The sequence below is a fragment of the Nilaparvata lugens genome, chromosome 2, assembly GCF_014356525.2.
Source record: "Nilaparvata lugens isolate BPH chromosome 2, ASM1435652v1, whole genome shotgun sequence".
Lineage (NCBI taxonomy): Eukaryota > Metazoa > Arthropoda > Insecta > Hemiptera > Delphacidae > Nilaparvata > Nilaparvata lugens.
Genome location: NC_052505.1, coordinates 44,167,319 through 44,191,786, shown reverse-complemented (window position 1 = coordinate 44,191,786; position 24,468 = coordinate 44,167,319). Strand labels below are relative to the sequence as shown.

Sequence of the window (24,468 nt, the reverse complement as noted above, 5' to 3'; positions counted from 1 at the left end):
CTATAAACTGTTTAAAACTCAATTTAAAACATTAATAAATTCACTTAAACAGACAATAATTCAGAGCACAAAATTACACACACAACAGCCAGCCATGTTTTCAGAAGAAGAAAGAACAGGAAAAGCTACAAGCCAGAACAGAGAGACCTCAAAAATTCATTGTCCACGCTACAGACACGTCACCAAAAAATTATAACTTACAAGTTTAGAATTCACATTTTATATTTGTTCTCAATAAAACTTTATTTTGAAACTGTTATTTTAAATTATATATATATTCTATTTAAATAAACTATTTATCTAGTAATTTGTTAACCCTGCCTCGGTGACACCATGGAACAATGCAACAAACATTTACGATAATAAATTCTCCGTCAAAAAGTTTGTCCGTCTATTGATGACTCTGACATTTCCTATAAAGTTCCATAGATCTCGAATTGAAGATTCGATTCAAATGTGAGAAAAAATGTAATATTACAGTTGTTAGCCATTCTTATCGATATTTGTTATTGAAAACTGTTGCAATTAATCCATATACACTATCCTTAATATTTTTTCATCTTGGATGAGGATGGGATGTTGCAGCACTCTCAGGTCCAGTGGGAGAACTTATTTTTAATGTACCTAAGTAAGCCTGTGCTTGTTATAGCGTGATTTCGTACTTTCATACTATTCTATTAAAAACTTGACTTGTAAAAACAATTTTTCTTTTGAAAAACACTGAATACAACTCTATATATTTTTTGAATATTTTTCATGAATAGTCAAATTTATAAGGTAAATTTTGAAACACTATTTATTTCCATAATTTCATGCATACTTTTCTTGTTTTCCAGGTACGAAATGTAAGAAGTGACCAAAGATTAACCCTGGAGACAGCTTTATTCTTTGATGAGGCTGGCTATAAACTTTTCTCTCCCTATTTTGAAAATAATGATGACAAGCTGAAAAACATGCTGCTGGCATATCTTAATGGGGTAAGATAATATTAACTTTCAACATGAGCACTAACCACACTCTATAATATTTTAGTCTTTGAGAGGACTTCAAGTACGGTATCGGTATAATAATTATTGAGAAATTAAGAATAAAATATAGGCTACGGTAGTGAATAAGATAGATGAAAGTTCATCATTTGATATATTACTTAACAGCTAGAATTCCTTAGTTTGTAGTCAAGAAGTAAAAAAGTTAACGTTGCTGAAGAATATATATGTGAAGATTGCAAAATCCTATATAGGCCTAATAGTAGCTCAAGACTTGGCATTGATTAGAAAATAGAGTGAATTTTATAACATTATAAATAAGTTTCTATGAAAAAAAAATTGAAAAAGAATTAAAATGGGAAAGTTCAAAGATTAATATTTTTTCTACAAAGAAAAGCAGTTGAATTTTCAAAACAGATAAGGTTTGAAGCTGACACAGTCCAATTCCACACCAGTGTAACAATTCTCTCACAATGTTACCAATTTCGTTGAACAAGTATAATAAGAGTCCCTTATTAAAATTATGACACACCAACATAAAAACATGCTAAGCATGAACTACGTTTGTTCCCTTCTTCTTCTCTCGAGTAAGCCCCATTAAAAGTTTGAAAGAAAAGCTCAAATTAACAGGTCAGGGCGGTAAGTCCATAGCTACAATAAGAGCTGCAGCCAACAACAAAGGCTATTTACATGAACTTTTGAGAAGTGCTAATTCTGACAAAGAGCACAATCCCCAACTTGAAACTTCCAACTCTCCAAAAAGCTTTTCCAAGTGTAAAATAACTAACTCTGTGAAATACTTTTGCACCGATTTAAACATCGGCTGAAGCGTTTGTAGTCTATTCTCTATACTAAATTGAAAATGTGCTGTACTGATTTTGGATCACCATATTAACAAGGTTGTGATTGGAAAATTATTAACAATAGACACAATTTTAAGGCAAAATTCATCCATTCCAATGTATACCAATGCGTTTTATTTAGAACATTTGGGGATATTGCATCACAATATCACAAAAATATTCTCTTGAGATTGGAATAATAATAGCTCATAAGTGGACTTATTCATAAATTAAAAAAGAAAATTTGAGAATATGAGGTTTAACAGATACAGTAGATTGAATTTATTATCACCGGTAATCAATAATGTCAATTTTGAAAGAATTTTATCAACTCGATCTGTAACAATATTTCTCGTGATACAATACGATAATTAACTTAAAGTACGACTATGACAGTCTATTTTTACAGTACAATTATCATTATTATATGATTACCTCTAGTGCAACAGCATATAAAATTATCCAATCCATGGTGTATTTTTATAATCAATCGATTGTCGTACACATTACTTGTGAATTTAGGTATTCAGGTAGGTAAAGTACTTGGTATTTGAATAATAGCTGAACAATATTGAGAACTACTATTAGTTTATTATAGTTATTTAACTTATTATAGTTTTTTATAATATTAAATTCGATGCGACAGGTTCAGGCTTTGTACCATCATCCAAGCTTGGGTCTCCCACTGGATATTGCCCTGGTAAGACTGGAGGTATTCAAAGTGCAGCCAACAGACCTACCCCACTACTACGGTGAGAGGGAGGCATTGTTGGACTCTTTTTGTGCCTACAATGCTAAACACAATCCACCCTCTGATGAGGATCAGTCCCACTGGGACATTGGTCTTTACGTATCAGGGTAAGTAGCAGCTCTTAAAATATTTTTATAAAGCACTTTCTCCAAAACTTCATAAACAGTTAAAATATATATAGTCATGTGTGTGTTAAAAATAAACTCCAAAATCACAATTTATTCACTTTTGTTTCTATTATTGTGAGCAAAAATATAAAATCTCCAGATTATGAAAAGTGAAGAGCACATAAAAATAAAAGCTCTTCATTATTACCGTTGATTTGTATAAGCTTGAAATCTGAATGATAATGAAGGTAATGTTCAAATGGAGAAATGAAAACCGGTACCTACCTATATGAGTTTCCTGTAACTTTACTTAATTTTAATTCAAACCTATAAAATGTTTTAAACAACTTCTTCCAACAAGTCACCCAGTCACCAAATAATTTGCTTTTAGACAATATTAGCCTACATAGGTTTGCTGATTGAAAATTCAGAATTACAAAAGTTCAAAGATTACATATATAGAATTTAAAAGTTACCGTAAAAGCTCATCCAGAAATGTATTGATGGTACTCTATTTAATAAGTTATTCAATGAGCCCTTCTGAGATAAACTCATCAATTAAACTTCAAAATAAATCATTAATATATATGACTATTCTATGACTATAATTATGAATAATCACTATGATTTCAATATCGGTGAAAATTGAGTTTCTAATGACTATTATCTTTTCTCTAGTCTTGACTTCTTTGCTGTTGAAAATGGTCGAAGAAGTGATGTTACAATGGGTAAGTATGTATGCAAATGTTATAAGAAAACTTACTTGAATAGTTTGACCTTTGACAACAGAATTATTTGAGTGTTAATAATTGAAAATGCTTTTATATTGATTGAATAAACTAAAATACACTCTTCATATGTTTTGATAATCCGTATAACTTCAAGTGAAGACGAATAATTTGAATAACAGAGATTCAAAGGAGTCAAAATTAATGTAGATTTTCAAAAACTTTTCCATGAAAGTTTACTCTTCATAGAAATGCATGTTTACCTTCAAATAAGAGAAGATGAGAAGTGTTACAAAGCAACCCTCTTGTAGAAACAAATTTTTTTTTAATTCTATAACTTCAAGTTTTGATGTTTGAATAATGTGTAGATATATATGTGTAATTTCTCAAAATTATCTTTATATTTAAAACTTGAGTTGCTACAAAATTCAAAGCCTAATACTTCTGGATTTTTTCTTGATTGTCCCTCTCGATAATCTTAAAATAATTCAATGCTAATTTTGAGAAATATAATTTCTTATAGCTGATATCTAAACTAGTCTACTGCAATTCAATAATAAAAAATATTTTTTCAACAGGTACTTTAGAAATGTTGTAAAATTGATATTTTTTACTAAATTGTTTCGGAGAGGGAACAGTATTGGGCTAGGCACAACTTTGGTCCTTTACTGATTAAGTATATGATTTGTGTATTATGAAATGTAAATAAATAAATAAATAAATTGAAGTTTAATTGAGAGTTGAATTATTGGTTTTCTCTGTTATAGGCTTGTCAGCAGTTGGAGGAATCTGTTCAGAGAAGTATTCATGCGTGATAGCAGAGTTTGGTACAACCAATGCATTGGGAAAACCATATCCATCGGCAGGATTCACCTCAGTTTACGTTCTTGCTCATGAAATTGGCCACAAGTAAGATTCAAAATGAATAGGTAGGTAGTAAAATAACATTTGAAAAATTGCAAACTTTTGTTTTGATAATGATCAAATACAGTCTCAATATGTGTTGATCACCCGTATTTTCCAGTGAAGATGAATCATTTTGAACAACAGATAATTAAAAAAAATACAGGTAGATCTTCAATCCAGAAAAATTTACTCTTCATAGAAGAGCATATTCAACTTCAAGTAAAACTTGAACATCACCCTATATTTGTTCACATCTTCATAGAACTACATATAGGACTATTATCAGAGACAACTGCTACTCTAAGTACCTATATCTTTACTCTTATCTATTACTTCTATCTTTATCTCTATCTATGATAGTATTCACAACTTATTATTGTATTTATGTATACTGTACAAAGTTGTATTATACTGAATAGTCCTTCACTCATAGACTAGTGAATTAATTAATTTTGGGATGTAAGCGAATTATCAGAAAAAGACTATTTTTCATTTGAAAAAATATTTCAAGTTGAAATTTTTGTGATTAAATATTAGTAGGCTAATTCTTTTCTGTTCAGCAATCAATTTAATTCAAGTGTAGATTATAGTGTAGATAGTGCTTAACTTTATTATAACATTAAAGTTTCTATTTTAATGTCTTCTACTCTGAGTTTTATGAATTGTTGCATTTTGTTTTAGCCTCGGAATGCACCACGACAGTATGTCGAATAATTGTCCCCGTGATGGCTTTATAATGTCACCATCGCGAAGTGTGACAGGGGAGACCGAGTGGTCTGTTTGTAGCGCGCAAATTATGCAAAAACTCAGGTACCTATTTTCCATTTTCATGCTTTTTTCTATAGTGTGTCAAACGATTAATTCAATTTAAGTTATTTATTTATATTTGATCTCATTAATAACCTCTATTTATCACGCTAAATTTTAAAACAAATCATACGATGATCACTGCAACAGTATCCTATCAGAAAATAGGTAACGTGTATTATAGTAGTATATAAGCAGGTGATAAGATCTAGAGTAAAAATATAAATAGTTATTAGGTTAAATAGTTATAATGATTCTCAGGAAAGGAGGCAAAACGAGTAGGCATGATGTCTGGAGGTACAACAACAAACCAATTGAAGTGGTAAACAGTTACAAGTACCTAGGAATAACCTTGACATCCAGATTATCATTAACAGATCATTTCAGGGAGAGATCATCAGCAGCAAGGATGTCCATGAATATTTTCTCAATGGTTTGTTCTCACAAAAAAACATCCCCTTCAAATCAAAGCTGGGAGTATTTGAGGCAATGGCTCGATCTGTAGTGTGTTATGGCGCACAAGTATGGGGAGGACGGATGTTTGAGGAAGTGGAAAAAGTTGGGGCCCCAAACTACTGTCTCCTACTCGAAACTGGACTCTTACCACTCTTTGTCTATACATTGAGGCTCCACTTCAAGTACATTAAGAGAGACAGAACTGTCTACTAACTTTGGTGATCTACAATATTTAATTGGGATTTTCGTTAAATAATAATTATTCATTTATTAGCATTTGAACAAATGAAATTTCCAATTTATTTCCATCTGGGAAAAATATTTTACGTAGATATATTACTAAATATTCTAGTAATATTAGTATAATAAGCTAAAAAAGATTACTAACAACATTTTTCTATGAGTGATTGCTTTCATAAAAAAACTTCTCATATTATGAGTTTCTAAACAGATAACCGATAAAATTAATAACAGATAAAATGATAAATTAACAGATAAAATTAAGATTTTATTGATTATAATCTTTAGAAATTGTTGATTATCAAGCCAAGGATAATGATTTGGAAAATTATTATCAAATAAAATATAAGGCTTTCAAATTCTGGTTCCTAGCCATTGAGTTTTTAAATAACAATATTTTCAATCAACACAAATTTTTATTGTTTGAGTAGCCTGGTCTGAGGTTGACAATTTTAATGAACATTTCTCGTATTTCTATCTTGTTCATGACCTTCTCTATAGGCTAGTAATGTATTTCATACTGTATTTCATAGAGATATTCAATACAATATCAATATTGAATATTAAAAACTATAAAAAATATTGTAACTAAGGAATGAAATAGAAATTCTCCAGTTCCCTTGGAATAATTGTAACTATACCGTACTATTTCATTTTTTGTGTAGGTCATCGACTTGTCTGAAAGATTCAGCTGGGGAGAATCTGATGAAAGGTATGGAAGGTGACACACCAGGCGTGTTTTGGGGCAGTAAGCGCCAGTGTGAGCTGCTGCTCAGGGATGGAGATGCAACTGCAATCAATACGGCTACCAAGGTCAACTCAATCATTTCAAACACTCGACTAAAATAGTTCATATTCAAACATTCTCATCAAAGCACCTACAGCGTTGATCAAATCAATCAAAGCTGGAGATGGAAACGTAGCCTACCTTACATGAGAGCTGTACTATGAGAAGAGTAACGATTGATATTGATTGTGTCAATACTCTATAATTGTTTACATTGTATTGCAGGGTGTGTGCGAAAATCTGGAATGTGAAACTCCACATCGGACTGGAAGGTACTTTGCAGGTCCAGCTCTAGATGGAACTTCTTGTGAAACTGGGAAGGTAAAAAGTAGGCTACCTGTATATTTACTAAAGTGAGGACCATTGTATAATGGCAGTGAATGAATATAGGAGAACAGCGTTGCCGATTCTCTGTCTTGCCATTGCTTTCTGTAGAAGATAGCTGGTACCGGCATATCTGATATGTAATAACTGTTCATACTTGTTAAAAATGTTGAATTATATTTAATTCGAAAAGAAAATATATTTTTCAATTATTTAATAATTGAGATTGGATATTCTGCTTATTAATCACATTTCTACACTTTTGATAACGATCTGGTAACGTTGCAGAGATGGAAAAGGATAGCACTATTTGCTTTGTTGAATTATAGCAGACAAGGATAACAACACCAATTTCAATTGAATACGGATAATATAACGAGGACCTCACTATAGGAATACAGATTCAAAAGAATATTAATCAATATGTAACTAACTTCTCTATGACAAGAATAATAATTAAAACATTCAACGTAACAATTAGGCTATTCAGGCTACTGTAGCCTACTTATATATCCTATCATTAAAATTAACTCATATAATTTTTGAAAGAAATCCTGTTTCTTTCCATGATTTCATAAATAAATAAATCTTTGAAAATTTTCACAATTTTTCACCACAACTTGAAATTGCTTGAATACTTAAATTAAAGTGTATTCAGAATCAAGTATCTGGAAACCAAACAAAGTCTTTTACTGACATTGAAATGATTTATTTTAATAGTTTTGTTCATTACCAAGTGTTGAATTTTAATTTAAAAAGCGTAACGATTGAATTATAATATAAAATCCAGTTATTGTACCTACTTTGAAGAGAATTTCCTCAAGAGTGGAACCTGTTAGCTAAAACTCCAAGTATGTGTAATAAAGTCTTTTCAGTAGAAGTCATGTAATAGACTTGGTAAAACCCAAGCTTATTTTCTTTGACTCAATATTTATGTTAAATTTCCATCTTCTGCTAGTATTATATGTATCAATTTTAATAACCGGTATAAATATTTTATTCTTGAGCTTGAATCTCATGGAGAAGCTTCTTCTAGAACGATTTCTATCCCTATTTATAAATTAGAGATTCAACACGCTTTCCAAATAATTTTTCAAACAAAGACATTTATCTCTCAACTAATTTATTGAAAAATGTATTTTCAAAAACACAATAGAAAAGGAGCAGTAGATCAACAATATGCATAAAGCTTTGAAGTGATAGGTAATGCGAATGATTATTTACTATATAGGTATTCAAAATTAAATGACAATTGACAAAATAACATAGTTACCGTACCTTTGAAGAACACATAAACTCCACTTTTTTAGCAATAATGTTAGTGAATTATGATCATAGAATTTTCTACTAATCAATGTTGTTTTTCCATTTAACAGTGGTGCATTGAAGGGAGCTGTGTGAAGAGAAGTGGTAAAGTGCCTAAAGTGGTTGAAGGTGGTTGGAGTAAATGGAGCACTGAGAAATGCATATCCGGTTGTACACAGAAATCAAAAGGTGAGCTGAATATCGAAATCTATTTTCATCTTGCTCCGAAGTAATGAATAATGTTTAGTTTAGTGAAAATCACTCAATAGAATGGGTTAATAATTTATTTCACTGACTTGTTTCATATGACATGCTATAGATTAATATAGCCTATAATATATTCCAATAGAATATTCTAACAGTATACATACCTATATCAATTTCAATTGTTAACCAATAGGCAATGTTTTTCAACTCATAATCACATTTAAATTTTTAGATGGTACCTTCACTACCGTTGATGAATAATAAATATCAAGTAGAATGATAAGTCAATATAATTATTTTTTATTATCATTGAAGATTAGTCCAAGGTTGGTTGAATAATACAGTGGAATTATCATCGTGATTTTATCTTCATGTTCTAATCTTGCTTCATGGAATTCTATGACCAATGAAAAATATTCTTACTCTACCTCACAGGATTCCAAAAGAAACACAGAAGCTGTGACAATCCAAGGCCTGTTAACACTGATGAGGGATGCATTGGTCCGACTGTTGAGGTGGCTCTTTGCAATGATGAAAAGGTGAAGTTGGACCTAACTAACATTAATATTTCAGCCTATTATACAAATTTTGATCCACAAATAGAATGTGATACACTTTACACGTTGAATGGACGTCCATGATATGGACACAATTTTCACAATAAAAAAATCATACCAACCAATTTCTATACTGTAATAAATTTATTCACGATTCATTACAAAATCATTGAATGCCACTACATTGCGGTATATTTAAAAGATTTCGATTAGAATTGAAGAGAGAGCTGGTGGAGTATTATTGCCTTTATTCCATTCCCAAATTCCACGGTCACTTAGCATGCACCAGACAATCGACTCCAACTCTAACGATTCATTAGTTTAATTAGGAAAACTGAAATTTTAGTAAAGATTTGACAAATCCTTTTACCCCTTCCACAGGAGTTCACTGGATGAACTGAATAAAAAATATAAGAAATATTATCGTTACCGCTTATTGGTATACCTACCAACTGTAGCTACTTCATTAAATGGTTACTGGGAATTTCTTGTGATCATAAATATTTTTGTCATCAATCAGTCAGTGGACACATGGACGTACCTATATCCATTTTATGATAATTTGGTTTATTGCAGGAAAAATATCTTATTTATAAGCATCCTAGAAAATTCATAAAAATACATCAATATCACTTAATTTTCAACGTATCAATTATGATTCAAAATATTCAAATGTATAGACACTGCTGGTCTCACTTGAAGTTCAGGTACCTATTTTTAAATTCAAGTCGATTTTTGTGACTATTTATGATAGTAAATAATAGCAAATAGTAAATAAAGATAGCAACTAATCATTTACAGTTGAACAGAATGCAAAATTAAAATATCTCACTCGCATCTGGTTAGATGTACAGTAACTATAGGTAATATAGTTACCCTACTGTAGTTAGATGGAACTCTTAACTCATGAGTTATTGTATTTTTGTTGATAAAAATTCACAATTTTCTCACTGATAAAAATCAAAAGCAGCTGAATTACCTTTTTTAATGAAAATAACACTTTCTGAAATAGAATAAAATTATCACTGTCCGGCATAACCTAATATGTTTTTTTTTTAATTATCACGTATGTATGTTCATACAAAGAACGTTTGATCAAATGCTTGAATATTCATTAACCTGAACGTTGGGTTTCAGTTGATGAGAGAATATTTTGCATATTTATCATAAAAGTTTATCTGTTGCAAATAATAATGAATCATTCTTGAATTCGTAATTAGATCTGTCATGGGAAGAAAAGATTGACTTCAAAGGAACTTGCATCCAAGAAATGTAAGGAGTTTGGACATAAATTGAAAAATGTGGACGGTAAGCAGCCTGGCTTCCAAGCTCCTCACGAAACAGGTACCTAACTGATTTCGATAGTAATATATATAGGCCTTATTTTGCAGGCTGGACACTATATAGCATGCCTCCCGGCTACCTTGGCCAGAAAAAAATGAAAAATCCTGCATATGGATTAGACCTACATAGGTAGCCTATATGCATAGATACCGTATGTGGATAAATCCAAGATTTTATTTTCATAAATAAAATATGCAAAATCTTAATTCTCTGCTCATTATTGGCTTCGACAAAAGTTTTGATAAAAATAAAATAATTGCGCATTATTTGAAATAACCTAGTAAATAAATGTGTGTGGCCCAGTCTACTTGTTGATTTGTTTCCAATGCAATAAATCACGCATAAAAGCTAACAATGAATCTTATAGAATCAAAATATATTATGGAAAACACACATGAATTATTTTGAAAAAATGGAGGAACTTACGGTAATATAAATGAAAAATCTGGTGTGGTGCACTCACACAACTTTCCTTGCCGTTATGAAAATTTATCACCTGACGCTAGTGTTCACGCGCATCTCAAGTCTACTATTTAAAGATCTGAGCCAGCTGGTGACAGGACAATACGCTGGAGACACACGAGGTCTGCTATATCTTCATAGTGAATGATTAAATAGAATCAACAGTTTGCAATTGAATTTTCTCGAATTTCGAGCTTTTAGGTGAAAATGTTACTGAACATTAATTGTAGAGATTTTCATGCTCAATCTTTTCCACTTGATTTTTTTTGTTTAAATTGTATCTGAAGCTTGATAATTGGGAAACTAGAATCAAACTTTGCATAGATGGGGCGGAGCTCCTGAAATTTTTACAGATATGGGACTTGTGGCAGTTGATAGAGCTTATCAATAACTATTCTAGGTATGAATTTGATGAAAATCGTTGGAGCCGTTTTAGAGAAAATCGTGAAAAATCCTGTTTTTGACAACATTTTCGCCATTTCAGCCGCCATCTTGAATTGAATTTGTTCGAAATTGTTCATGTCGGATTATATTGTAATAAGGACCTTAAAGTTCCAAATTTCAAGTCATTCCGTTAATTGGGAAATGAGATATAGTGTACACAGACGCGCGCGTGCGCACACACACACACTAAGGGAACCTTGAAACGTATAGAAATTTAGAAATTGGGGTACCTGATTTTTTTTCGGAAAGCGAAAAAAGGAGAAAATTGATTATTATCAACTAACTAAAAAGAAATAAAATAACAGTTCAACATAAAAACAAAAAATTCTTATATTCAAAGTAGTATTGACATCTTAAAATAACATTTTACATAAGAACAGATCCATTATATTAGGACCGATGGAATTCACCTACTAAAGAGAGTATTTGTGTCAGAATAGACTAACCATTATAATATTATCCCATCTATGATTTCAGGCAGACCTTGGGTAGCATGCTCAGTGTTCTGTCACAGGAAAGATTCTAGTGCATACTACACTCCTCGGCTGGAGTTCAATGATGTGAACATCGACCCGTTCTTGCCAGATGGCACCTGGTGTCACAACGATGGAGCCACTGACTACTACTGCCAGCAACACAATTGTCTGCCTGCTGAGGTCAGTCATAGCATACTAATTTCTCATTTTTATAATAAAAAGGTCTACTATAAAAAGCTTTATGAAAACGCCCAAAATAGGGAATAACCATTATACAACCTGTTTGTGTTGGTGGTTATAATGCTACTCAAGTGTTATGTTTTCTTTCTATTACAAAATGAATCAATTTGGAAGACCATGCATTTTGGAAAATATAGCATACCGGAAAATAATCCTGTAAAGCCTGCAAATAAGCCTGATAAAATCATCCCACGTGATTTGAAATTAAAAATCTGAATAAAAATATTGACAATGGAATATGGGATCTTTACAATATCATAAACATTCAAATATTGTTCATAATTTATTACAATATACTGATAACATTTTATATGAAGGTTTCAATGTCCAATAATATTGTTCGTAATAATTTTTCAATTGGTAGACAACTTCTTTTGTCTATTGAATTATTTCCATGTTGAGACTCACCTGTTTTATTCAATATAATAACTCATTAAGAAAAATCATGAGGTGGAATAAAAGAAAATGCTGCCAGTTCCACATAATTTATCGCCAAACTAGGCTTTATAGTATTGTTTCAGTTCACTTAAGTCATCATCATCGGTCAAATTGTGTGGAACTGACAATATCTCTTTCATTCCACATATTCACCTTAATATGAAGAAATTACACAATATCTCTGTGTTCATAGTGTGAATAGTATGTTTTGATTAAAGTAATTGAATATATTTTTCAATTTATTTCCAGAACAATCAACTGACAAAATCATCGAACAATAATATAGAAGATTTGAAAAAGTTTGTGGAGAATGCACTACCAGGTGGGGAGAATATCATTGATCATGATAATTTGCTGCAGTACTTCAGTCTGGATAAGGATGGAAAGCCTTTTCCCATAGATCTGCCAAAAACTCCATTTTTCCAAACCAAAGAAGATGAATGGTCAAGCCGAGATTACATTGATCTCAAACAGTCCGACGAAGTTGAAGAATTACAAAACCTGTTTTGAATGAAATATATTACCTAATATATTGTCAGATTTCTTCATGCTACAATGAATTCAGTTTTCAATTTTATGTTTCGAATTGATATATCAAGTTATCATATCTTATCTGTTTCAGAAATTGAACTTTCCTTTGTACACTGAGAGAGTGTATTCTCTTCTCTTGAATGCTCCAATTCTATAAAATATAATCTTGCTCTTTTCAAATATTTTCAAGTAAAATTATATCTATAATTGTATTACTTATTCGAGAAATTCCCTATAATATCTTATAAGTTGCTGAGAGTGTTTGGAAGTGAAGATGACCTGAGGATAAACCGAATCTTATCTGCATAAATTATCGGAGAGTTGAACGTCTTCATTATTTATCGATTTCACAAGTCGTCAAGTTTTATTACCATTCACGGCCTTGGATATTCCATCGTTTTGAAATTGTTTCTGAAAACATCTATACATTTGTCATGTTTGGCAAACAATTATAATTTTTCTTCCTGTTATTTGAATTGCTTGTAAACCTCTGAATAGACCACCTTTATGGCAGTTGTTGAGAAACATAGTGGCTTTCAGCATCATAAAATAAGGATTACTTGCCTTTGTCAACATGCATTGCTTATATTCAGATTTGAACGATTTTGCTTGAAGTCTTTTCCTCGAAAATTCCTGATTAACAACTTGCGCAATCATGGAATTTCACTGAAAATAGATTTGGGAGACTTAAATTTTCCTTGAACTAATGAAAGAACGTCGTTGTTATGGAAATCTTTCCATTTGTTTACCAGTTCATATATATATATAGAGCGAAAACATGCTAAAAAAGTTGAACTCTGGAATATATTGATCGAACGTGTCTACTATATTATTCACATTCAATTATATCAATTCTCGATTATACTCACACATGATGAGATTCACTCGTTCAATAAAACTGAAAACTCTTTTAAGGTTACAGAGGTAAGTATCATCTCTGTTTCCACTAATAGGCTATCTGTTTCAGAAAATAAACAATCAGCTCTATTCTAATATCTAATTCTAAATATTTTGAACCTAATGAGATTGGGACTGATAAAAAACATTGTATGTTTCAAATAATATTTATTCCAAAAAAGGAAAATTAAATAATCAATAACTTAAGATCAATAACTTAATGAGGATGAAACTTATCATTAACAGCCTAGATACATAAAATAAAGTGATCACATACTAATTTTAAGACAATAATTCATCACTGAGGAAACTTGCTTTTTGTTCTACATATTTCTAAATTTACGTCAGATACATCGAGTGATTGATCAAGTTGAAAAGATCACATGCTAAAATACAACTACAGTTTTTCTATCAAATTTATCATGATATTGAATGGAGTTTGCTTTTTCGCCGAATTTCAATTTGTCTTAGAACACAGTAAAAGATTCACATGGAGGTCAATATTGCAAAACTTGACTGTCATTCAATGAGAGTCAAGTTGCAAATTAGTTTAGTCGGTGCCGGAAAGGAAAGCCTTGAGTTCTCCAGACCTCTGCTTCTTTGGGTCATACTTGTTGACGACGAGGTCCCACTGGTCCTTGTATTTGCTCTGCATTGTGGTGATCACATTGCGTACAACCTTCTTCTGTTGGGGACTGCATTTGGTGCATGAAGTTTGGATCACTTCTGGAACAATTTCTGTAAACAAACAACGAACAACATATTATTTTTCAATCATCATAATTATAGGTACTGATAATAGTACACACCATGAATAAATTGCAGAACCAAAGGAATAAAATTCGCTTGCGTAGCCTATAATATGTTCGCGTTTCTGTTATCTCCTCAGTATTGAGTCTATTACCTTTCCTATATCATATTACATTTAACTATCTTACATGAGATTCATCTATTCTATTTTATAATATTTATTTCATCTCTTATTTATCCTTTAGTCATCAATGTAATGTAATCAACTATTCATTTTTTATTATAGAAATTGATAATTCGGAAATATTTATTTGTTTAGCATAAACAATACAATGATCGGAAAAGAAAAAACAGGCTATTGCCCAAAACTTTATGTCATAAATTATATTTAAAACTCAAAAATCAGAATAGGTCTGATGTGATGTAATGTATAGGCCTGAATCATTACAATATTAAGTGATTCAATGGTAAAGATTGATTAAGGAATTTGAAAAATAATCCTCCAGTTTTATTTTATTCTTATTAGCCTTTTGTTTCTTCTTCTTTGAATAGGTAGCGTAGCCTATTGAAAAAATCTCCATTTTTTATAAAAATTAAATTCTTATGAAATCTAAATCAAATCAAAGAGTAATATTAAAGATTAAAGATTTTTATTAGAAATTGCAATTAACTAACTGATGGAATAGAACTATTATTACTGAATGATTATTATACAGTAACAGTATTAAGTTGTGGAAATTATTGGGAATATTATGGATGTGATTTCTGTAAATCCAGAATCTACACATAGATGAAAACATTAGAAAAATCAGGTAGAGTTTATTATCTTCAAAGTATTGAACGGAAAAAGTTTACGCGAAAAAGTACTTTGCGTAATATCTTAATGTATGGCAGCCATCAAGTGCAGAGTGAGAACAATGTTCAAATGATTGATAACTCACTCTTCAGTTCTTTTCCCTGAGGTGTGCAAGGTCCCTTATCGGTGAGGCATTTGACGTAGGAAGACAGCACTCTCCTGTTGGCCAGGATCGAGTCAAAGTCGATGTCAGTGTATTTTTCATCAGCTGGGGCGGACCAAACCTATCAATCAAACATAATATATTGAGTTATTACTTAATCGTTTGTTATCAAAATTGGATCATCAATCAAAGCATCATAATCAAGAAACCATATTTTTGTTCTAAACTATATAGGTACCCAAACATTGAAAAATTGTGTTTTCTCGGCTTTTTATCATTAGATATTAATCACTTATTGTGCTGATGAAAAAATTTAGTCCAGGTTGGAATAAATATGAATTGAATTAAGTTGAGATACGGTTGAATTATATGAATAAGTTTAACTCATAAATCATTATTGATGTTTAATTCCATCATAACTTATTGTTCAATTGACAAATTTTCGGCCGGAGTTCAATATAGCCTACTGGCGTACTGGAAAAAACACATATTTATATAATAACATTTCACTAATCAATTAATATCAATTAGCTTCTAAAGATGAATGAAATAATTCAAATAGAGATTCAGCTAAAAAATTCGACTGTTCGACAATTCGTCTGAGAGATTAACTTCAAAAATAAAATTTATTTTGTCAGAAAGGTTTTAAAATCATAGTAGAATAAGGTAGGCTACATAAATGAAGGGAATTGCTTTCACTATGATAAAACGAATGTTTATTATATTTTATATAAACTATTACTTGATTGTTTCTCTTAAAAATGAAGTTAATTTCTTGAGAACAAAAAAATCTGATACAGGATAATGTCTTCTCCTAAAACATTTGAAATGCTTCCTAAAATAACACGTCAAACGTCATGTATCGTACAGTAATAGTTTCTAGTGGTGAGTGATTAGCCAGCTTATCCAATTAACATAACTTAGGCACCAATTAACTAATAAATGGGTACCGGTAATCAATTAACAATAAAGCTCTTTTTTATAATTCAATTGAGAAATGAATTTGCTTTCGTGTTTCCAATGTAATAAAAAATGTGCTCGATGTAATAAAAAATAAATCAAAAATCTGAAAAGTAGATTAGGTATTTTAATAATCTTGTTTGTTCTAAGTTGAGTTTTCCTCAATACCGTACGCACTTAGTTGAATTAGGCTCTCAGTTATAATAATTTGTTGCGGATGAAATGTCACTTGCTTGTGCCAATTTCGTCAGCGCAGAGTATTTTTACTATAATGGCCAAGAAGGAAAAGTGTATTACGATGAATGGTAATTTAAATACGTTAGTTCAATCTGATTCTGTAAAAAAACTGGTTCCTATGATGAAATTTGAAGAATTTCTAGAACACTCTGGAGGCGCAAAAAATAGAAAACTCGAACATATTATTATCAAGATAGAAAGAATCTTTGTTTATCGTTTTTACTTCTAGGAAAATGTTTCACGAACATGTTTATTCAGAGCTCAGAAGAGAGGAGATACAACATAATTGTATTGCTCGTAGTTTAAGTGCAACATAAATAATAGGCTATTCACCTAATATCATCGAGTGGATTAATATTCAGCTCAATTCAAAGACATTCAGCCCTTAATAACTCGAAACCTGCGTGCTCAATGTCTGTATACGCTACTCACTCCTAATGAATTCCATTTTGAGCGTCAAACGAGTAGGCCTACGGTACCGAGCAGAAACTCTAGTAATACAATAATACACTTTGAATCATAAAAATCATTATTTTCCAATAACTATGCAGCCTACTCACTTCTAAATCTATTGCGGTGTTCAAATTAGAAAAGTTTAACGTAATTTATTGTCAATCTTCTAAAGGTATTTGTTTAATACTATCATGGTATTATTAATCTCAACCATTTCCCGCTCAACATAATATAGGTAATATAAACAAGAAGGAGAGTGTAGTCTCATTTGTTTACCAACACATAGGAGATTTATGTAAATTACGCATCAAGAAAAGTTCAACACAAATTGTTTACTTGTTTCGTTGGTCATAGGTAGTTAGTTAGTAATCATGTTAAAAGATTTAAGTTGTCGTTTTTCCAGCAGGCAAATATTTTCATTTTAATAGTTTATCATCGTTGATCGTTTATAAGATAAAATTGATGAAAAAGAAAAATGATAAACATGCAGTATAATAAATCAGGCTGGATTAAATAATAATGATTGCCGTGGAACCAGTTTTTACGGGGCCAACAAGTCGACTTTTACTCTTGATCAGACGCCAAGACTGGATAGAGCGCTCGCTGGTTGGCGCAGGCGCAATCCCCCCCCCAATGCCACCACTAACTACTCTCAATCTCTATAGCTCTGAGATGAGTTTTCATGTGTCGAAAAATTACTAAAAAAATCCAAGAGGACATCCTATTTACTTGAATTCAATTAAATCGAATTGTGTTGTTCTGTTATAAAGGCACCTAAAATAATAATATTGTACTTTAGTCAAATTGAAAATGAAGTTGATGAGCAGGCTTACCGTATGTTTGAAAGAGTCTATTCACTTCAAAAATGTCATCATCACACTGATAGTGGGAAAGAGGTTTCCAAGTTGACATGAATTATTGCCTAATATTAATCCATCATAATTGCTACATTTAGGCCTATATTTGTATCACAAATCGGTTGTTGTGATTTTTTTCATATTTTGTAGATTTGCAGATGTCGGAACATTAACTTGAGTGAAAACAATGTCTTCACAATTAATTGTATAAAATTTTAAAGAGCTGATATAAAATTATTGATTCAAGATAGGCTACTGGATGAAATTCCACTTTTAAATGCAAACTATCTCTAATTTTGTAATGATATGATAATATGTGAAAATTATAATAGGCAAATATATTATTTTCTTTGAACCAATGCGATGAGTTAGCATAAAGACTCCAAGGACTGCAAAGTAATTGATGAGAATGGTTGAAGTTTATAAGTATTTTTATTAGACTACAATTAAACATATACAAAGCCTACAATTAATTGAAGTTATCTAGATAGTGTAAAAAAATAATCTTAACTGATTTGTATAGAAAACACCAACTTCAAAATTGAAACATTATAAACGATTAGTCGAAGATTTATTCTTACAAAATGTATACAGTATTTCATTTTATGTATTATACTTCCGAGCTTCCTTTCTTCACTTCCTTATTTCTTCAGAAATAAAATTAATAATTATGATGCTTTTGAGGACATCAGCTTCTGTAGTTGAACTTAAACTTCTTATATGGCTCACCTTCAATATTGAAAATTACATATTTTTATTACTGTACAAATTAAATTTTAATAATCTATCGTACAGGTACAAGATTATAATTTTGTTCAACAAAGAGGGGGAATAAATGACGGAAGCTTCGAACGTCTTGTCAACTTTATAGAATAAGTAATGAGTTGCATATCAAGGTTTCAAACTAAAAAGTTACTTGTCCTATGAGTTGATTTAGGACGTGCAGTTAATTTTAATTTCCTTTACCTACTCATATAATCTGATGGAGGATATTCTATGACCTTCAGTGAATATAGTACTTCTGGACATGAAGGAAGAGTAACATTCAGCACCTGGATAGAATAACAAGTGATTTCGGGGAAATACTAATTAGGTAGGGGTTTTCATTATTTTTTAATTCATCATTAAAGCCTCAGACAATAAATGAGGGCTATCGTGGATAGTATAGTATAGCTATTACTATTTCTAAAATTTATATACTATTCTTGATGCTCGTCTACTTAGACATGTACGTACACACATATAGGAATTTCAGTACAAGTATTTCGTAGTGTTGAACTTACTTGAATAATCTTAAAAAGATATATTTATGATAATCACTCCCATTTTTTTAAAGCGATTATTTCAATTTAAGAATCAAAGAAATCATAGAGGTTTGTAAACTGTACAGTAACATAAATGATACGTATCGTACAATCACAACACTAATCTTCAACTCTCAACTACAAAACTCTCATACAACTCTCGTCTACAAAAATTTGAAACATTTAAAACTCTAATTGATATTATGTTTAAGATATTTCTATTTCAATTCTATTATCATAGACGTCAGTCGTTTCCAACGTCAACATGAAAACAAGATTCTTATAGTTTATTATTTATTCACTTTTTCATGAATCGTAGATAAAAATTGAAGAAGTATCAATCGTGTTCCGGTGCCCAGTGCAAAAGTTTGAATCATAGGCCATATCTCAAATGAGAAGACTTGAATGTTAAAGGTTTTCCTGTCCAGTATTAGGCCTATAAGGTCAAGTTCGCTGACTAGTGTGTATTACAGATTAAACTTCGAATGAAAACGTGATCCAAAGAAGGACACAATTTGCTATGCATACTTCTTTCTATTCAGCCAAACGATGCATTTATTATATCACTGGTAAAATATGTAAATCAGGTCTTCTATATTCTACTTCCTGAACAAAATTAGGCCTACGTTTCTATATAACATCAACTTTTCTTTCGTATATTTGTAGGCCTTCTGGGTTCTATTCAATTGATATGTCCGTAAGAATATAATATTGAGCCTTGTCTATTGTTCAAAAACAAACAATGCACCAACCTCTGAGTTGAACCGATTGATCCAATGTGTGAAGTGAAATCACTTTCACATTTATTCTTCATCTGATTACAAGGAGTGAGATATTTGAAGCTTTACGGAGACATGATAAAAACAAAAACAGGTACCGGTAGATGAAGTAGGCGATACAGTGTTCTAAATAATGAACTCGTGCATGAAATTCGTCTTAGTCTCAGTTCTAGTGAACTGTTTGTTAAATGACTGAATAATTTATCAAGTGCCAAAATATGTGAGAAGTGTTTGTTTTTCGAACTTCCTCCATCATAATAAGTTGTTTCAAAATTGATAATCGATTGAAACTAGGCCTACACATAATCTTAGCTTGTAATCACGCATGAGCATGAGTTAACAATTTAAAACAAGATTGAATTGGGTTATTAAATATATCACAGCCACATAATTAACAACAGTCAGAGCAGCAGGCATCTTGGATGTGTTGCAAAAAAATCTTGAGAAGAATTTATGGACAAATTCATGCGAGGATGGACAATGACGCATACGTACGAATGCTGAATTAAAAGAGCTTTATGCAGAGCCCTAACCTATTGGCCCTAAGATTGATGCACCTGCGATGAGATAGGGTGAGGAAGGATGGGGATGGGAGAGAGCAGCGATGGATAGAGATGGATAAAGGCAATGTTTGGTTAAGGCAAGAGCTCGATTTGCGCTGTAGCGCCATTGGAGAGAGAGTTTAACTTATAAAAGAAAATGAAGCAGACTTTTCAATAAAAAAGTGATATTGAAAATTAAAAAAAAAATGTCAAAAATGATAACATACGTAAACATTTTTATTTTTGAAATGGTACAGGAATTTCCATTATCCTTGAAGCGACTGACTGCATTTATAAAACCTACAATAATATAACCTTAAAGGTAAAACTCCGAAGTAATAAAACCTCAAACGCATCTAGGCTGAGAAGAGAGCATTCTAGAATCTCTTCAGAAGTCAATTATTCCAATTTCCTTCTCTGCACTCTTCTACTATATTTGCATTATTAAGCAACTCTGTGTTTGCTCTGAAACAAGGTTTTCTTTCTATAATTTGAATGAGTTCTATTTTAATACTACTATTAATCCTGTCGTGCAGATTCCTGTCAGTTCCAATCATATTAAGAGAATTGTTTTGATTAAATTATTAATTCAAGTCGGTTGCAACACATAACTTAATGAATCAATCTAACTATGTGCGATGCGAATTAGATTCAATTCATGAGATTGAATAATGTCAAGAAATAGATAACTTGATGATTATTAAAAAAAGTATTTGATATTTGGAAACTTGGAAAAAGATCACATCTGAATAAATTTTGCTAAATCCATTTGGAAAAAATGAAGAAACTAATAAGTTTTTGGCTTGATCACGCGAGAAAAAAAAATATGTGAGAGAATTTGAGGATTTTTTTTCGTTAATCATTGATCTTTTCAATGGAAATTCTTTCTCATCAAATGAAGTTTACTAATTATTCAACCATGTAATTCTTCAACCTATCCTAGATACCAACTAGTCCAATAATATTTCCTCTGGGAGGCACTTCATACTTGATGTACAAAAGGAGATGTATATGAAATGAGATGTATATGTATATGAGATCTATAAGAAGAAGATATGTGTGTATTGAGAAATAAGATTGATAAAAAAAAGAGACTGTAATACGTTTGATCGCAATATTAATATTTTACTATGATACTCAAATTTATTGATCTTGTTGTTTTATAAAAATGAGTAATAGATTAAGTTTAGACTGAAGAATGGAAATAAAATTAACATCGCTAATTTGAACTCACGTTTACGATGAGGTTCATCAAATATGTTGAAAAGACGTAACAATAATTATATTTTCTTCCGTTTGTACTTATTCTGAATAATTATCGAAGAAAAATCTGTTATTTCTAGTGGGTCTCAGATGGAAGCTCGATTGACATTTCTGTTTTTGGATCCTCAGGGATATTATGTAGTTTGATGTTGTCTCACATTATAATAGTTTCCAATAATACTACTTTTCAATGAAAACGGATAAAAAAATAACCGAATGTTGGGTTAATTTAAATTATATCGAAGGTACGGTAAGAGGCAAACGTTTCTACTGCACATTCAAATTGTGTAGTATATGATACAATGATAGTATTCAGTGTACAGGTAGTAAATAATATTCATTTAGATAAGAACTTTCTGGTTAAATTTCGTACTTTTGTGTCTTCTATTTTATCGACTTCGTTCAATTAAAAGTTTTTTCAAGTTGGCCTCCACAAATATTGCATCTTTTCCAAGTTTTCTTAATGTAAGTAGGCTCACATAAAAAAATCACAATGAGGAGAATCATTACTCACAAAGATAAGCGAAAAAAGTGAGTAATATGACAAAAAAGTGAAGATAAAGTCCTTAATTACCTGGAGAACGCAGAATAGGAGAGGGAGGACAATGAACCTTGCAGCCCACAACATCTTGTAGCTGGTTGATTGAACGCGATACTGAGTTATCTGAGGTACGGTCGAGTAGATAATGTTGACGTTGTTGCCGGTCATTGGTTTTTATAGTTGCACCATGAGAAGCGGCTGTGGAAGGAGGGAGCGACGCCACTTGTGGAGGGGGAGGGGCACACTCAGATTCACAATTCACGGAAAGGGTAGGCCTGCTTACGATTGAAGGCCCTGATCACCCTGACACCCTCTCCTCTCCACTCCTCTCCTCTCCAGCATTCAGCGGCTCTCAGCCTCTACATATAAACATAACTTTTTGTTTCGATAAAATATTATTGTAGAATTTCTCCGCTTCCGCTCTGACAATTAAGCCTTTCCGTCAGTTGATGCAGGAACAAGAATAGTTGGTGCAATTTGTTGGATTACAGTTTCAATAGACTTAATGCAGCTCACTAGGCGGTGATAACTGTTCCACACCATTATATCAATCTCAATGCACGACTGGGTTGGTACTTTCCTCTACCATAATAGGCTAATTCTGTAAAGTAGTTTCAAAATGCATTATTTTCATATTTAGTAGATAATCTCTCATCCATCTAGAAATTACCATAATACAGAAATCGAATAAGATTATCCTTAACCTTCAGAAGGTACCGTAATACAGTGATTAGATACTGTATCTCATTTTCAGTGGCAATGTAAAGAAGGTATTGTACTGAGGCAAGATTAGACGTTTCATGGCAATATATTATTTAAAAGTACCCCAGTATTGCTTGTGAGTATCCTCTTCTAAAAATATCTATGAGAATAATTATTAATAAAAAATATTACTGTAGGACTATAGATGGATTTTCCCGGAACGCATACTATTTTTAAACGCAAAAATAGGCCTACATAATATTATTTTTATACACAAGATTATAGTCTTATAGTAATATATGCCGAACTATAAATACGTAAAGCTGTTTAAAATTTGAAAAGTAGCTCCACCTACATTTGCTATAATTTTAATATGGCAGCAACTCTACATATTTTTGAACTTATAATAGTGTAATAACTATTACCTGAGATTTGATTTATGTAGCGGAGGGAACATTTTTTCTGAATCTCTAAACTGAAATACATTTCATACTTAATGTCATCAAAGTAAACTCCATTTTCATTCAGCGTCAAGTGAACAACTAATCTTCATACAGGATACAGGAATATAGAATTCTTGCTGGAACAATTTTTGTACATTCCCTTATTAATATTATTATTTCAGTGACATTACCGTTCCTACAATTTTTTCAGAGCTTTAACAGAATGTGATGTATATAGCATCAGTAATCAACAGCAAATAATATATTCTCATTATAGTCACAAATATAGCTTTTCGCGTTGAGTTTGTAATCAATAATAATTTTATGCCGGGTTCAACATCCTCAAATAATTACATATTTTGGACATGATAAATTGTATTACTTTTTGTCTAACTACCCTCATAAACAACCCGATTCCTAACCTGTTTAAAATTATATGTTGTCTTTTCGCTTCTTCTCTTAATATGCATGCTGTTTGATGTTCTGCTTGATTATCGAAACTTAGTTCATGAACCCCATCCTTGTTTCCTGACAACTAGGTCTATTCGAAGTGGTCAACTTCGCCCACATCACTTTTTGTAATGTTATATAGTGAAAATAAAAAACATATTTATCTATCTATCATTATAGTTAGGTCACCCAAGCCCAAGTTAGTATGATTGTAATAAGTCTGAAACTCAAATACATTTAACTTCTTGAAATTTCATACCGCTAATCATTCGAATATAGTAGGCTACGTATCAATTAATATTTATCTTATCTGTAATAATATGTTGAATCACAATATTACAACAAAGTTGGCCTACTGAATTCATTACCTGTATAGGCTTACTTTGTCGTCAT

General features: G+C 31.4%; 2 protein-coding genes across 3 annotated transcripts in view; one reads left to right on the top strand and one right to left on the bottom strand.

Moving 5' to 3' along the window:
• Nucleotides 1-771: 771 nt before the first annotated feature.
• On the top strand, nt 772-13,170 carry LOC111058486 (A disintegrin and metalloproteinase with thrombospondin motifs adt-2). 2 transcript variants are annotated; one of them, XM_039421277.1, is made up of 12 exons: nt 772-977; nt 2,475-2,686; nt 3,365-3,414; nt 4,182-4,323; nt 5,002-5,130; nt 6,489-6,636; nt 6,836-6,931; nt 8,311-8,428; nt 8,882-8,985; nt 10,224-10,347; nt 11,731-11,909; nt 12,657-13,170. In XM_039421277.1, exons 1-12 carry the CDS (start codon nt 813-815, stop codon nt 12,915-12,917), a joined length of 1,728 nt encoding a protein of 575 aa, XP_039277211.1. In that variant the 5' UTR covers nt 772-812; the 3' UTR covers nt 12,918-13,170. The 2 variants fall into 2 exon arrangements, with proteins under 2 accessions (XP_039277211.1, XP_039277212.1); XM_039421278.1 differs by lacking the exons at nt 772-977; nt 3,365-3,414 and having other exon boundaries at nt 2,495-2,686.
• An 816-nt stretch (nt 13,171-13,986) lies between these two features.
• LOC111058417 (allergen Tha p 1) overlaps nt 13,987-24,468 on the bottom strand; it is a 56,513-nt gene continuing 46,031 nt past the window's right edge. Inside the window, exons 3-5 of the mRNA XM_022345950.2 lie at nt 22,514-23,081; nt 15,527-15,665; nt 13,987-14,573 (exon numbers count right to left, since the gene is read on the bottom strand). Coding sequence (XP_022201642.1) covers nt 14,386-14,573; nt 15,527-15,665; nt 22,514-22,648 — 462 coding nt within the window. The 5' untranslated portion in view covers nt 22,649-23,081 and the 3' untranslated portion in view covers nt 13,987-14,385. The remainder of the gene's footprint in view (nt 14,574-15,526; nt 15,666-22,513; nt 23,082-24,468) is intronic.